The sequence below is a fragment of the Typopeltis vanoorti genome, chromosome 24 (assembly GCF_054136105.1).
Source record: "Typopeltis vanoorti isolate ZY-2024b chromosome 24, IOZ_Tvanoo_1.0, whole genome shotgun sequence".
Classification (NCBI taxonomy): Eukaryota; Metazoa; Arthropoda; class Arachnida; order Uropygi; family Thelyphonidae; genus Typopeltis; species Typopeltis vanoorti.
This window is the reverse complement of record NC_143572.1, coordinates 47141633-47158196: the sequence shown is the minus strand read 5'-3', so window position 1 is coordinate 47158196 and position 16564 is coordinate 47141633. Positions and strand designations below refer to the sequence as shown.

General features: G+C 37.4%; 1 protein-coding gene across 3 annotated transcripts in view; it reads left to right on the top strand.

Annotated features, from left to right (window-relative positions):
• LOC150093162 (uncharacterized) overlaps nucleotides 1-16564 on the top strand; it is a 164587-nt gene that overhangs the window by 32553 nt on the left and 115470 nt on the right. The window contains exon 2 of one of the 3 annotated variants that reach the window (XM_090413596.1): nucleotides 2888-3015. The exons of the other annotated variants lie outside the window; for them this stretch is intronic. Coding sequence (XP_090269722.1) covers nucleotides 3006-3015 — 10 coding nt within the window. The 5' untranslated portion in view covers nucleotides 2888-3005. The remainder of the gene's footprint in view (nucleotides 1-2887; nucleotides 3016-16564) is intronic. 3 annotated transcript variants of the gene reach the window in all.

The following is a 16564-nucleotide window of genomic DNA, read 5'->3' as shown; positions in this document are numbered from 1 at the left end:
CAAACACAAAGACTACATCTGGTTCCAACAGTACAGCCACTCAGGACTTGCTGACCATGCTTTGGTCATCAAATCATTACATGGTGTTGATTCACAGTTATCATCAAAGATTTTCACCCATATAGAAGCCAGCAAAAGTTTGCTTTGAGTTGAAATATAGATACAGTTTAGGCAGTGTAGATAAGCTTATACATAGTTTCTAATTTTTCAGGAAAAGACAATGTATACTAGAATATTAATTATAAAAAAACTTTAATACTCTCCTATATTTTGTCAATATTACACTGTCATCAGGGATCACAAAAAACGATGTTCATGGCACTAACACTGAGCCAATGAGGCTGAATCAAGGCAACAGAAGACGGGCCTAGAGTCCTAAACAGTGTCCCCTTGTGGGATAAATTGGATTGTCTTGGTTGTTGGGCTGACGTTTTCTTAAAATGTATGCTTCCCAAATTTGGGGCAGTCTCATGCACCATATTTGTTGAGGTTTGGAAAGATTTTCAAAGCTGAGGCAGATTCAGTGAATAGTCTTTCATACTTGTATTTGCTGTGATGTAATAGGTGGCCTTATTCCAGCATATCCTGTGGTGGGTGTCCAAAGCATGATCAGCAAATCCTGAGTGCTGTATTGGTGGAACCAGACATAGTCCTTGTGTTTGGATATCCTGATATTGGCTGTCTTGCCTGTTTGGTCATAGTAGGACAGTTTACAACTGCAAGGGACCTGGTATAATCTCATGTAATTGCATGGCCTCCACAGTTTCTTAACACATCTAAACAGTCAACACCCCATGATCCAGTTTTCCTTGGATAAGGAAAACAACAGTCTCCCATTCCTAGATACTCTGATTACACACCGGCCTGATGGATCCCTCTCATTCTCCATTTATAGAAAACCTACACATACATTCTCCAGCAGTCATCCTCCTTCCAACAAATGGGATTTCCTTGGAAAAGGAAAACAACAACAGTCTCCCATTCCTAGATACTCTGATTACACACCAGCCTGATGGATCCCTCTCATTCTCCATTTATAGAAAACCTACACATACAGGTATATACATTTTCCAGCAGTCATCCTCCTCCCAACAATACGGGATTATAAAAACCCTATATATAATAGGGCAAAATTAATCTGTTCGGATAACAGATCCCTAACTACTGAACTTGACCATATCTTTCTTAGCCAATGGCTATAATCCCCAAAACATTCAAAAAATAATAAAACCATGTAACAGCAATCCCCCTTCCCTTCAAAGCAGAGATTACTCAAAATCTATCACCATTCCATATATCCAGTACACATCTGAAAAATGAACAAAAATCCTAAGGAAATATGACCTTACAACCAGTTACAGACTACATAAGAAATTGGCATCTCTTATCTGCACCACCAAAGACTAGCCACATCCCCTAGACCTGCCAGGAGTATACCAGGTCCCTGGTAGGTCTTACTACGGCCAAACAGGCAGGACAGCTTCAACAACTTTCAACAAAGCCAATATCAGGATATCCAAACACAAAGACTACATCTGGTTCCAACAATACAGCCACTCAGGACTTGCTGACCATGCTTTGGACACCCATCACAGGATACACTGGAAGAAGGTTACTCTATTACACCGCAGCAAATACAAATATGAAAAACTATTCATCGAATCTGCCTCAGCTTTGAAAAACTTTCCAAACCTCAACATATTTGGGTACATGAGACTGCCTCAAATTTGGGAAGCATACATGTTAAGAACATCAGCCCAACAGACAACCCAATTTAGCCCACTCGGGACACCGTTTAGGACTCAGTGTTAGTGCCTATTTGCACATATCATTGTTTTTTGTGTGATCCCTGATGATGGCAATGTAACATTACCAAAATATAGGAACGTATTAAAGTTTTTTAAAATTAATATTTTAGTGTATATACGTTGTCATTTCCTGAAAAATTAGAAGCTATTTTAGGCAGTGATAAGTGCTAATATGATTAGTTTATCTGTGTTAATATTTGATACAAATAATTCAGAGGTTTTTGTGATTAAGTCAACTACAACAATGCAAAATATGGATGCCTATTATAAATTTCATTACATATAATGGTATATTTTTATGTTGAAATAGGATACATTTAAATTAACTACTCAGTGGATATTACTCTCCTTTTTTTAACTAGTATACGTTTTAGTTCAGTTTTTATTACTGCAGAGTCCAAAGTTATACTTTATGGTTTTATCAAGGTTTCAGGATGTGTTTTCTAGATATTAAGGTAGGATTCATTTTATTTACTTATCTCTCACTGTCTTATTTTTATCTGATTAATTTGCATTTCTTGTTGATTTCTTATGTTATCAGAAAACCTTGGAAACATTTGCTAATCTTTTAGTAACAGGCAGCAGAATTATGTACTTTGCGAAGACTGCAATTTGGAACAGTTTAGTTTTTCAATACAAAATTAATTTTATAACTAAGCAATGCTGTCGTTCTGCATTAGATGTATCATTTCAGGCTTATGTTTTTAAAAATTCATATTCAGATTCCTTTGGTCCATAATTAGCGTTAATCATATCTTGATATCTTGAAAATATTCCAGATTCCAGAATGGATGCTTGTAATCTGGTATATTTCCAACTTACTGAGATTAATTATAATTTGCATGTTGAAAATAATATGGTCTTTTGTTAGTTCATGTTGAAGATTTTTACGTATTAAGAATATTGCATTTAATTAACCAAATAAAATATAATGCTTTTAAAACTAGGAAAAGTTAGGTAGTACTTCAGACAGGTGTTTCAGTTTTTGTTAACTCCTGTATCAATAATAAATATAACCATATGAAAATACTTTTTACTTCCATTTTAAAATAAATTATCAGCCACACCTTGTTTTACAGCAACTAGGAACCATGAAGTGGCTGCTAAGCAAAGGTATTTAAGAATCAACAGAACAACAGAATGTAGAATTACTTCTATACTGTTTGCATCTGTAGGCTTGCAAGTGAAGAGCCATTGATGGCTAACTGTAAGTCTTAAGCTGTTGAAGCAAAGTTCATATTAGGCTTGTATTTTTTCTTGGAAAACTATAATTAAAAGTGTGGATCACATAAATTACATGATAGGGTCTCCCCTTCCCTCAAATAATTGATTCGCCTTTGGAGTGCTGAAGGGGGTTTCTTTAATCTCAGTGTTTGCTTATTAGAAAATGCTAAGATTAAAGAAATACATTTTAAAAGAAAACTATTTCGAATTTTTCCAAAAATTCATTTCACTTTGTACATGGATTTTCATTATTTTGGAATTTTTAATTCGAAAAGTTGAAAAATTAAGTTTTTTAACTAATTAATGCATGTTTTGTTAAATTAATATCAAAAAGAAGTAGAGAAAAAATTATCAAATAACATAATTTTTTTATGATTGATTCTGCACTAAAATGCTTTCTGCATATTTACTGTTATTCATTATATAAAGTTTGAAATGCATAATGGAAAAATAAAAAAAAATGTGCCATATAAGCCAGCCCCCACAAAATTAACACTCAGTTCAATCTCTAAATCAGTTATCATAATATGAAAGATTGTGTTCACTGGTGTAACTACAATTTTTCTCATCTTAACAAGCTTTCACTTAGCCTGCCTTCATATCTTTCACAAGGATGCCTGATAGGGAGATACCCTATATTGCAAGATTTCACAGTACAGTAGATATACCATTGTTGTCTATGATATGTGAGTATGGTTTAAACCAAGTGGAATTTGGAAACTTATTTGAATATCATTGTGATACATGTTGTTTTCTGGTTTGTTTATGTATGGTGAGATGTTATGGACAGAGCTGTGTTTACTGTGAAATGTTAAAAAAAAAAAAAAGTTATAATGTGAACAGGAAAATGTCATCAGCTATGAACATACTTTATGCTAACATATCTCTTTAGCAGTAATATATTATTATTATGTGATGCTTCCAAGGACTTATCAACGAGAGGGCACTCCACTCTACTCCTCCACACTCATCCCAGTCTTCTCTACTACTTCTCCAAATACACACGACACCACTACTTCCATCAACGCCATCTACAAAGACACATATGTTTATTCAGATGCAAAAAGGCAAGGCTAACATGTATTCTTACTGCCTTAGCGTGAATTATTTTTTATATAAATATAAAAATTCTACAGTTTTGTAGAATTTATATATATATATATTTAAGAACATATCTTAACTCCCACAGTTCATTAATGCTATTTTGGAACAGTTACACATGATATAGGGATTTGCACCATGGTGTCTGAGGCCCATTCATAAGGCTTAATTTCTTTGGTTTTCATCATATTACCAATACCTAAGCACTTGGATTCTAAATAATGCATACAACTGCAGAGATTATTTTTTTCTCTCCTATGCACAACACAAATGAAAAACTCAAGTTATTTGCATATTAATGCTAAAATTAAACTGGGAAAAAAATAATTTGCAACACAATCATACTGGAATTCTTTTCAGACTGGATTATAAATGCAGAAAATTTTGCACCAGTTTTTTAAGCATCCAAGAACTTACTTGACATTTTCCACCTTTTTGGCTTTTGCTCCTTATTTTATTTACCATTGTTCTGTAATAAATAAAATATTTGTTTAATTTCTTTATTTTGCATATGATGATAAACCATGTGTGTGGCCCATATAGGCAGGTACTCTGCCATTTGCTTAATGAAAGAATAGAAAATCAGTATTATTCTGGAGAATGATTATGTATATAGCAGTTAATGCAGAAAATTGACAAATGCAAATAGTAAAACTAAATGAACAGTTGAAAATACTGTGATTGGCCATAAGTGCAGTTAATGCATGGTCCCAGAGATAAGTGCATTATTGCACTTATCTCTGGGACCAACTGAAAATGACAAAGTTAAAGAAAATTATTAAATCACTCTATGAAGAATACTATCTGAAAAATGTTTTCCTATTATTTAACTTCATTACATGTAGTGCTTCTATTATTAAATTCTTAAGCATTTGGAATTATCTTTCCATATGTGCAAAAAAAAAAACATTTTTTGTAACGAGACTTCAGTAAAGGTCGAAACCGGTCTGGGTAGTGCCCCTTCCCTTAATGCATAGCAGTATACATGTCTGCAAGGAGATGTGCTTTGCATCATGGGAGATACTGAGACAAGGAGTGATGAGAGAGCTTGGTCCACCTTTGCTACGAGTTGCCAAGGGATGTACCACCTTACCTCAGTTCTGAAGATATTTTCAGGCACAAACTTTGTTTGCTTACACTTGGATAAAGGATTAAACTAATTTTATTATATTTAATTTTAAGTAAACCATTATTTAAATTAGATATTGTCATATGGTGTCGATCCATGGTAGAACAATGGCAGCCAGGAGATCCTTGTTGGGTGAATTAACTTTTCGTGATTTTGTTCAATTCAATGTGTATGAGATGTATTCATTGGAAAAGTTGAAGAACTTATAGAAGGAGAGCAAAATTGGTGAGGTGTGTAGTAAGTGGTTTTAGAGTGGGTCCCAGCTGAGTGGAGAGAATGAAAAGTGTTAGTAGAGTAGACAATATTGAAGATAGACTGAAAATGTTAATGTTGAATGTGCAGTAGTGGAAGGTTGGAGAATGAAGTTGACCTCAATAAGAAAATAGTGCACTTGCTTATTACTTCACAGAACTAAGCATGAAATTGAAAAATTATAAAAACATCAAGACATTACCAGAGCTGAGAGGAGAAAGTGATCCAATGTGTAAGACTCAACACCAGATGAATAAACGAGAGAAAACAGAGTAAGGAGAAAATTTTGCATGGTGATTCTGTGATCAGAGGAGTACTTGATGAAAGCATGTCAAAATCTTGTTTCCCTGGTGCAAAAATTAGTAATGTTATCAGGATGCTGAAAAAAGTATGTGCCAACCAATGACCTGAGAGGTGAGAAGTATTCTCTGTGACAATGTGAAGTTGTTAGAGAAAGCATAAAATAAGAGTGAAGGTGAAGATTGTAAGTCTCCTGTTTTGCTATAATAGAGGCAAACTGAGGAGAAGGAGGGTGTTGATAGCAAATGAATCAATACGCAAGGTTGTTCAGAAGAAATGATACAGGAATTGTGGATGTATGGTCTGAGTTTGATGCAAGGAAGGATTTGTATAGTGCTGACAAACTGCACTTAAATGGTTCAGTGTTAGGCATCTAGAGAGCTTTGTTTACCCAGAGTGCAGAAGCAGAGTCAGAAAAACTTCAGCAATTAGGATGGATGCAGGTGAGTTTGTAAAAGCACCCATGAGGCAAGTGAGTCTGAAAATAACCAACAAATGCAGAATCTAGTTTCTCAAGTAAAAATATAGAATGGTGTAGTCGAGTGTTACTACTGATGATAGCAGATGAATTGTAGCCAAAGAGACAGACAAGTGAATGGCAGTTCTTTTGAGGCTAATATCACAAAAAATGTGGTGAGTTACTGCAATAGGGTCAGAGTTGATGTAGAAGACATGCATCAGCAAATTAGTACAATGAGTGCAGGTCGAGTAACTATTATAGGGACTTCAACTATGGAGATATGGATTTGAGGGAAGGAAAGATCGCATGGCAGGAAGGAAATGGAATTTGTGTACCTACTGAGAGAAAATTTCTTGAGGCAACGTGGGAAGAGACTTGGAGTATGAGATTATTGGATTAGTCTTATGATCAGAAGAGTTATCCATAACTAAGTTGGGCTACATTGGCCTTGATTGGTAATCATGCAGTCTTGATTTGGGAGGTTACGAAACACAAGGAATACTGCCAAGAAGGAATATGCTACAAGGCAGGCGATACTGACAAGCTTAGTGGGAAGCTTGTCATATCACCTACTTGAAGCTTTGTTATTACATAAAAACCTGCAAGGGAAGGAAGTTAATAGTACATGAAGATAGTTAAGCGATATCTGGAAGAGACAGTATCAGATTGTATATGGTCAGGAGGGTTAATTAGGTAGTAGTTAAATGGATGAATAGTAGCTGGGAAAGGGAAAAAAAAAGGTGTGAAGGGTATATAAGGTGACCACCATGGTAAGTCAGGAAGACAATCGGATTATGAGAAGAAACTAGCCCAAACAGGTCAAAGGAAATCCCAAATAATTCTTTCATTATTTGGCAAGTAAGAGGTAGAATGACTATAGAAGGATTACTTTAACATGTTCTAATGGTAATGAGGTGACATAAGCAGATAAAATAGAGTTACTGATGACCACTTTGCAAGGGTCTAACATCCAAATGAGGTTATTACTCTGACAGAGACTGATGTGGGAACAGAATAGGTAAATTGACAGTTCTTAGGATATTGCAGAATATCCTAAGAATATCAATCTAAATTCACCTGTGGTATTATTATTATTTATATTGGCACTCCATGGAGTCAAAAGACTCATTGCAGTTGATCCACTCTATCCATCAACAATACTTATCATACATAAAGTAACGATGCCAAGAAATTATATTCTTAGTTTCATTCTTTATCCAAGTGTAAGCAAACAAAGTTTGCACGTGAAGTAATTTCCTGACTGGGCTACTTATATACTCAGACAAATGACTTCACATCAATTGCTTTAGTATCCCATAATGCAATGCACATATCCTTACAGACATGTATGAAAAGGTGTCACACCTTATTACTGAAATACAGGATGTCCACATTAGACCTGCCTAGTTTCAATGTATTACTACTACTTAACTGTACGGACCATGGTATCAGAATTGTACAAATGAGAAGGAACACTCACCAAGTTTTTGTTTTAAAAAAAAATACACTTCCACATGTGCTTCTTTAGTACCACACACAATGACAAATCGATAGTCTATCTCCTGCCAGGTTCTCTGAAGCATGCCAAGGGCGATGGAGGACACAGCAGCAGCAGAAATGCAATGTTTCAGGTTCTCTAGGCTGTCCACCTTAGTTGCATAGACTGTGTACTTCACATATCCCCACAAGAAAAAATCAGGTGGGGTAAGATCCATCGATCGCGGTGGCCAGGGAATCTTTCCAACACATCCAATCCACTGCTGAGGAAAGACACTGTCCTCAGCAGTGTCTTTCCTCAGCAGTGGATTGCTGCTGAGGAAAGACACTGTCAAGAGTTGCATGGACCTCCAAATGCCAGTGTTGTGGGACACCATCCTGTTGAAAGAGGATGTGCAATTGCAAGTCTTTGAGTTGTGAAAAGACAATCTTCTAGCATGTTGAGGTCAATCATTCCGTTAATATTGCTTTCTCTGAAAAAAATGGGTCAATGGTAGCATTTCGCATTACGTCGCACCAGATGTTTTCCTTGGAACTGTCATGCATGTGTTCCATGACACAGTGAGGAATTTCACTCCCCCATATCCTGACATTGTGCCTCTTCACTTTTACGCTAACATGAAAGGTGACTTCATCCGAAAAGAAAAGCTGGATTCTTGTCGACACAATCCAGAATTTCAACTGCAAAACATTACCTGTTGTGGCTTATCATTTTGCTCTCATTGGCTCCAATATTGGCTGCTTCCTTCATGTTGTTTCAAAATGCTTTCTGTCATTAGGAAAATTTTTTTTTTCCACAAAAGTATACTCTTGGGGCTTGGTGCTGCCTTTTTTGTATACCTGATAGAATTTACGCTGCACCGTTTTGATTGATTTCAGCTCAGCTAACCATGCAGCTTGCACTTTCTCTGTCCCTGACGCCATGTTTAAAACTACAACAGCCCTGTCCAGCAATGCCACTGCACTGTGATGCAAGAAAAAATTCTGGATGAAACTTTTGAACAACCCAATGTAAAGATGTAATGTGGACACCCTGTACTCTGATTAGAGATAGAGGTGCTAAGGCAATCGATGTGAAGTCATTAGCCTTTATATACAAGTAGCCCAGTCATGAAATTACTTCCTGCGCAAACTTTGTTTGCTTACACTTGGATAAAGGATGAAACCAAGAATATAATTTCTTGGCATCTTTAATTTATAGTATAACCAAGTGAAAAAAGTTACAACACCTATCATACATCTCCTTAAACCTATTCACTGTTGGAATGCTCACAACTACTACTGGCAATCCATTCCACTCATTCACCACTTTCCAAGTAAAGAATTTAGTTGCATACCCTTACTAACCACACTCTTAGACAACTTCCAAGTGTGACCCCTTGTTTTCCCCCTCCACCTCATGTATTGAAAAATTTCTTTTGTGTCAATCTTATAGAATCCCTTTAATAACTTATAAATTTCTATCATATCCCCTCTCCTCCACCTATCAGCTAAACTCTGCAATCCACACACCCTTTATCTATCTTCATAGGAAACATTCCAGAGACCTGTCTTGGGTCCACTGGCTTGGTCACTTGTCTCTGAATTCTTTCCACCACTACCTCCCGATCCCCGAGAAATGCAGATGACCAAATCTGTGCACAGTAGTCAACATGAGGCTGAATGAAGAGGGATAATAACCTCCCTATTCTACTTGTTATTGTTCTTCAGCATCCAAGTAATCCTCTGAGCTATTTTGCCAACTATTGCAGTATGTCCTCTGAATTACAAATCTCTATTCACCATCATCCCTAGATCCCTGGCCTCATCAATATGATACAAAATTTGTAATCTTTTCATCCCAAAATGCATTACTTTACATTTTACAACATCGGTGATTCTTTGGACTCCCTGGAGGTGTCAAATAATAATAATAATTGACAACCATTGTCCTTTGTCCACACTGCTAATTTATTTCAATCATTCTGTAAGATATCTATAATTGGTCTGTAATTTGCTACTCCTGTCTTGGAGCCACCTTTATGTAATGAAACTATCTTACCCTCTTTCAACTCCCTTAGAACCTTGCCAGAGCGGAGACGTAGATTAAACCACTTTGTCAAAGGCACTGCCAGTTCACTTGCACATTCTTGTAGCACACGAGCCAACATACCGTCCGGATCTACTGCTGTATTCACATTGATATTTTTCAATATACTGATTATCTCCAGTTTTTATCTACTTCAATGCTCGCATCCGTCTATTACCTCAGTAACTACAAAGTCACCACCTCGATGATATCCCTTGCAAATTGATCACTTAGTAACAGAATTATTTCTTCTGCCTCTGTCTACCATCAGCACTGAGTAAAGTTATCTTTTCATAATCATTCTTTCTCTTACTTGCTATGTTGCGAAAAATGCTCTTGGATTTATTTGGCCTGCTTAGCTAAGTTTTTCTCAAAATCTGATTTAACCTTCCTTACCATACTAGTTACTCTTCTTGCTTATGCTTTATACTGCTCATGGGCATGCTGATCACCTTGTTGTTTATATTCCTTCTGCAATGCTTTTTGCAGTTCCTGCTTTATATTGTTAGTCATCCACTTAATCCCTATTTGATTTATCCTCCTGATCCTGGGTATGCACTCTGATACTGCCTCACTCAAACATTCCTTGACCACTTCCCATGCACTAATGACATTCATTCCATGTAGTTTCTTATGCCATGGCACCACTGCTTCAAGTTGCCTCCTAAGTTTGTCATAATTGCCAGCTTTTTAGTTATGCATAATTTCTTGATTGAAATTTCCACATGTTGAGCAACCTCCCAGGGCATGACTGCACAGTCACTTTCTCCAATCGGAGGTAGAGTTGCTAATTATTATTATTTTTTTATTATTATTATTGTTCCGGGAAACTCCAAGGAGTCGACAGACTCATCGAGGGAGGCCCTAACATCATGTCAAGAACAACTATTCAACATTCACACAGTATCTATCATACCTTGCCTTGAACTCATTCACGGTCGTAGCACCCACAACAGACTCTGGAAGCTTATTCCACTCATTTACCACTCTCCAAGTAAAGAACCTAGCTCTAACACCCTTGTCAACCACGCTCTTGCCCAGCTTCCATGCATGGCCCCTAGTTCTCCCACCACCAGTCATATTTTCAAAAATATCTTCTGGATCAATCTTATATAAACCCTTCAGTAATTTGAATGTCTCAATCATATCACCCCTCCTTCGCCTATCGTCCAATTTCTGCAACCCACAAATCTTCAACCTATTCTCATAAGGTTCATTCCACAGACCTGCTATCATCTTGGTCACTCGTCTCTGGACCCTCTCCACTTCCTCCCCATCACGAAGAAACCCTGGTGCCCATAGCTGGGCACAGAAGTCCAGTGGGGTCTTATCAAGGCTCGATACAGAGGAACAACAACTTGTTCGTCTCTGCATGTTAAAGTATTTTTCAGAAGCCAAGTGATTTGGTGAGCTGTTTTAGTTATTTTTGCAATGTGCCCCCTAAACTTCAACTCCCTATCAACCAACACTCCCAAATCCCTGGCCTCATCAATCTCCTGGAGTATGATTCCACCATTGCGATATACTGCTGCTATTCTTTTCACCCCAAAATAACCTTACACTTTGCCACATTAAATTGACATCCATTTTTCCTAGCCCAGTCCTCCAAACTATCCAAATCATCCTGTAAAATTTTGACATCTTGTGCACTCACAATTGCTCTACCCAACTTTGCATCATCAGCAAACAAGTGAACACTTCCTCTCAGATCCTTTCCAATATCATTGATGAACAAATTGAAAAGCAGTGGTCCAAGAACAGCCCTGTGGCACTCCACTAGTCACAAGACGTCTTTTAGACTCCACTCCTGAATAAACCACTCTTTGATATCTTTCCTTCAACCACCCTCTTATCCATCTCACCAACCCTATATCTATACCCATCTGCTCCAGTTTACTGATTAGGGTTCCATGTGGTATCCTATCAAAGGCCTTGACAAGGTCCAGTAGTATCACTGTAAACCCATTACCCCTATCCAGTTCAGCCGTCACTGTGTTATAAAACGTGAGCAAGTTACTGAGGCATGATCTACCCTTTACAAAACCATGCTGTCCCCCATACAATATCCTATTTTCATCTATCCAATCCTGTATTCTTTTCTTGACTAATTTCTCTAAGACCTTGACAATGATTCCTGATAAGCTAATCGGTCGGTAATTTACAACAGCAGTCTTGGAACCACCTTTATGCAGTGGAACTATTTTCCCCTCTTTCCACCCGCTCGTGACTAACCCAGACCGGAGACTCAAATTAAACAAAATGGTCAAGGGTACTGACAATTCTTTAGCTGCTTCTCGTACAACACGAGCTGGTATACCATCCAATCCCACAGATGTGTTGACATTGAGGTTATGCAATAGACTACTCACCTCCACTTCATTAACCACAATTCCTGTATAATCTACTGGTTTATTCGTTTCTGCAATGTCACCACCTGGATGATATACTTTTGCAAAGTGCTCACTCAGTAACTCAACTATCTCAACTGATTCAGTTACCTCCCTACCATCGGCATTCTTTAAAATCAATCTGCCATGCACATTTTTCCTTTTACTTGCTACATATCTAAAAATTGTTTAGGATTCTCTTTAGCCTGCATGGCCAATGTTCTTTCATAATCCTTTTTTGCTTTTCTTACCACACTCGTTACCCTTCTGGCCTGCGCTTTATACCTTTCATGTGCCTGCCGGTCACCCTTCTCCTTAAATTCCCTCCATAGTTGTTTCTTTTTTTGCAACTCAAGCTTAATGGTGTTATTCATCCATTTAACCCCTACTTGATTTATTATTCGGACTCTAGGTATACAGTCAGCCATTGCTTCATGCAAGCACTTCTTAACTACCTCCCATGCACTATCAACTTCTAGTCCTTGCAGTTGTACATGCCATGCCACTGAACCAAGTTCTATCTATAATGCAATTATAGATAGAACGTTTGATGCTGTTTCCAGATCCAACATTCTCAAATCCTTGGTCTTTCCATCACATGCTGTTTCGATTAATTATCCCTTACTAAATTCCATTTCCATTTTGCCATGTGTCCTTTCATCCTTCCAATCTATATCACCATAGTTGAAGTCTCCCATGATAATTGCTTGGCCTGCACTCATTGTCCTAATCTGCTGATGTATGTCATCCACATCTTCTTCTGGACCTCCAACTCTATCAGCAACCAACAATATATTTTAACCTATTGTCCTCTATCTCACACCAGACAGCCTCATATAAACCATTTCCATCAGATCTACAGTCTTCTTTAACTTCTATTTTTTCTGGTTGAAGTTCTTTAGGAAGGGTATTATCATTAATAATACCCCTCCTCCTGCCCCGTGTCTTCTATCTTCTCTGAAAATACGATATCCATTACATTCTATCCCTGTAACTACATCATTCTCTGACACCCAGGTCTCACTGATCCAAATAATTTTTGGCCAAGTGTAGCTGACCAGTGCTAAAAATTCCTTTTGTTTATTTCTGATACTTCGGGCATTTGTGTACATGCATTTCAACATCACCTTGGACCCACAGTTATATAATATCATTACCTGCCCAATAAGATTCGAAACCTGGGAAACTACACCCACAATAATTCCTGCACATTTATTCACTACTAAACTCATCACTCCTGACCTAAATCACTTCAGGAAAGGAAATTTCAAGCTTTTACTTCATGCTTGAAGTAAGGCAGAGATCGTATATCTCCCATATGCAAGTAGTGCAAAGGTGTATCAACTTATTATTAAAATACTCTGGGTTAGAGATAATGTCGAAAGTTTTTTCACTTGAATATACTGTAAATTAAAGATACCAAGAAAGTATATACTTGGTTTAATCCTTTATCCAAGTTTGTGCCTGAACTATTTTCAGGACTTGCAGAATCTTGCAGACTTGTACTGGATTTATTCAGAAGTATATCATCATCTGCATAAAGTAAATAAAGCAAAGAGCTCAGATTAATATCACCAATTTTGATCTTCGAGTGCCATCTCCTATCAGAGGTTGGCAACCACCTTGGCAAATTTTGAGCGATCCTCGGCCAGTCTGAACGGTCCCTCATGCCAGTCCACTGTGTCTGATGTCTGCCAGCAAAGAAGTTCTTTGTCTTCCTTTTCCTTCTCTTCCATTTATCTTCCTTTTTATAATTGACTGAAGTATGTATCTTATATTTTTCATTACAAAGTAGGTGATCAAGATATGCATTTTTTCTTCTTTTTATGGTATCTAAAAGTTCACATGATTTCCCCATTTGTTCTAGGACTTCTTGATTGGACATTTTTGTTGCCTATGAGAATTTTAACATTCATCTATATAACCATATCTCAAAGGCTTCAAGTTTTTTAATCGGTTGTCTCCAAGTTTTTGCACCGTGCAGCAGTACAGACCATACGTGGCATTTAACCATGCATACTCTAAGCTTTAAATTTAAATTGTGGTTACACGGTGTTGATTTCATCAGGACAAAGTTTTTTTTCATGCCATTTCAATTCTAACTTCTATTTCCATTTCTGGATTGCATTCTTCATTTAACCAGCATCTGAGATATTTAAATTTTTGTCACTCTGTTTCCCATTTTAAAGAAAGTGCTGAATTAAAAATTGGTTTCCTGCTTATGGTCATGAATTTAGTTCATTCACTAGTTCAAAAAGATTTTGAGGATCCTGAATATTGTCAGCCAGGAGAGCTGTGTCATCAGCATATCGGATGTTATTGATGATTTCACCATTTACGTTAATCCCTTTCTCTCTTCCTTTTAAGGAAGGAAGAGAGAAAGGGACAAAAACCTTCCTTTTAAGGTTTTTTGAAATATGGCTTCTGAGTATATGTTAAAAAGGAGAGGCGGCAGCGCATGTCCTTGCCTTATTCCTCGTTTGATGTTAATGGAACCTGACAATGAATTGGTCAACGGTTGGCTTGACCTCTAGTGAAAATAAAATTACAATAAACAAATGAAATAAAATAATATAACTACATCAAAGCTATATTCTATTTAAGACAATATCAGAGAAACATACTTTCATATAGATAGTTTTGTTACAGTAAAAATGATGTCCTAATTTAACATGAAAATTGGTATATTAGATTTAAGATCCTGGATTACCTATGGTCCTATTTATACGAGGGCTGTTCAGTAAGTAATAAGACTAATTTTACTGTCGCGAAACCACTCATCGCAATATTAATTTCTGTGGAATAAAGAAATGTTGCTGTCTGTATTAACAAAAGAAGTTGATAGATGGCGTATACAGGCTGATGTGCCAGAGTGTCACGTGACTAAATGCAAGCCTGTTTCGGCGCGCCTACGAGCCGCGACCAGTCGTTGAAATGGAAGTGTCCTAGGAACAGCGTTATGCGATTAAATTTTGTGTGCGTTTGCAAAAATCGGCATCAGACACTTTTAACATGATATGCGAAGCGAAGCTTTCCATGATGAAGCAATGTTGAAGGCAACTGTTTTTCGCTGGCATAAAACTTTCAAGGAAGGAAGGCAAAATGTGGAAGATCTTGAACGTGAGGGAAGACTTTCAACGTCCATCACAGAGACAATGATCAACACAGCAGCGATTATCATCAAGGAGGATCACAGAATTACTGTGCGCCAGCTGCATGTTGTCCTGAATATTTCTGTGGAAAGCGTTCACTCAATCATGGCTGAACATTTGGGACTGAAACGTGTTTGCGCTCGATGGATTCCCAAACTCTTGACTCCGGAGCAAATGCAGCATCGAGTGGATGTGTGCACAGAATGGAAAGAAAGACTGGAACAAGAAGGCGACAACTTCTTAAAATGCATCATTACAGCAGATGAAGCTTGGTTGTATCGCTATGACCCTACAATGAAACTACAAAGCAGTGAATGGAAGCATCCGTCTTCGTCTACCCTCAAGAAAGCAAAAACTGTAAAATTGGCTGGTAAAGTTTTGACCATAATGTTTTTTGATTACTAAGGCATTGTTTACCAATACACTGTAGAACCCGGGAATACTCTAAACTGCTCATACTATGCGGATGTTTTACGGACAATGGTACAGCAGGTCAAAAGGAAGCGTCCATTGCTGAAGAATGGCTTCTTATTGCACCACGATAATGCAAGGCCACATATTGCTGGTTGTGTAGTGGACGTTTTGCAGAAGAACAACATAGATATCCTACCACACGCTCCATACAGTCCTGATCTCGCACCGTGCAATTTCTGGCTGTTTCCTCAGCTCAAGAAACCACTAAGAGGCTGCCATGTCGAAAGCAACAAAGCATGTGTAAAAGCTGCGGAGGCGGTTTTGAAAGAACTCTCAAAAAATGGACTTTCACATGTGTTTAAGAAGTGGACGCAACGTTGGGACAAATGCATCGCGTCTCACAGTAGTTACTTCAAAAAAAGATCATGTAAATGATGACGATTAAAGGTAATCTGTTTTCTGTATAAGTATAGTCTTATAACTTATTGAACAGCCTCCGTAATTAACTCTTGGGGAGAAAGGTTAAGTGGGTAGAATATGTGCCTTCCATATTCTTGGGATTTTTAGACCGTCATTATTGTTAAGATTAAGGTGGTTGATAAGAATCTCACAGCCTCCTTAAATTTACGTTCATACCATGTTTTGGTGTGAATTAAACAACAAGTGCTTTTCCAGTCAAGTCTATGTAAGTGTTCAGGGCATGATCAGAAAGACCAACTTGACCATAGCTATTATATTTAATGTGTCGTTTATGTTCCTTTTTTCTGAAAGG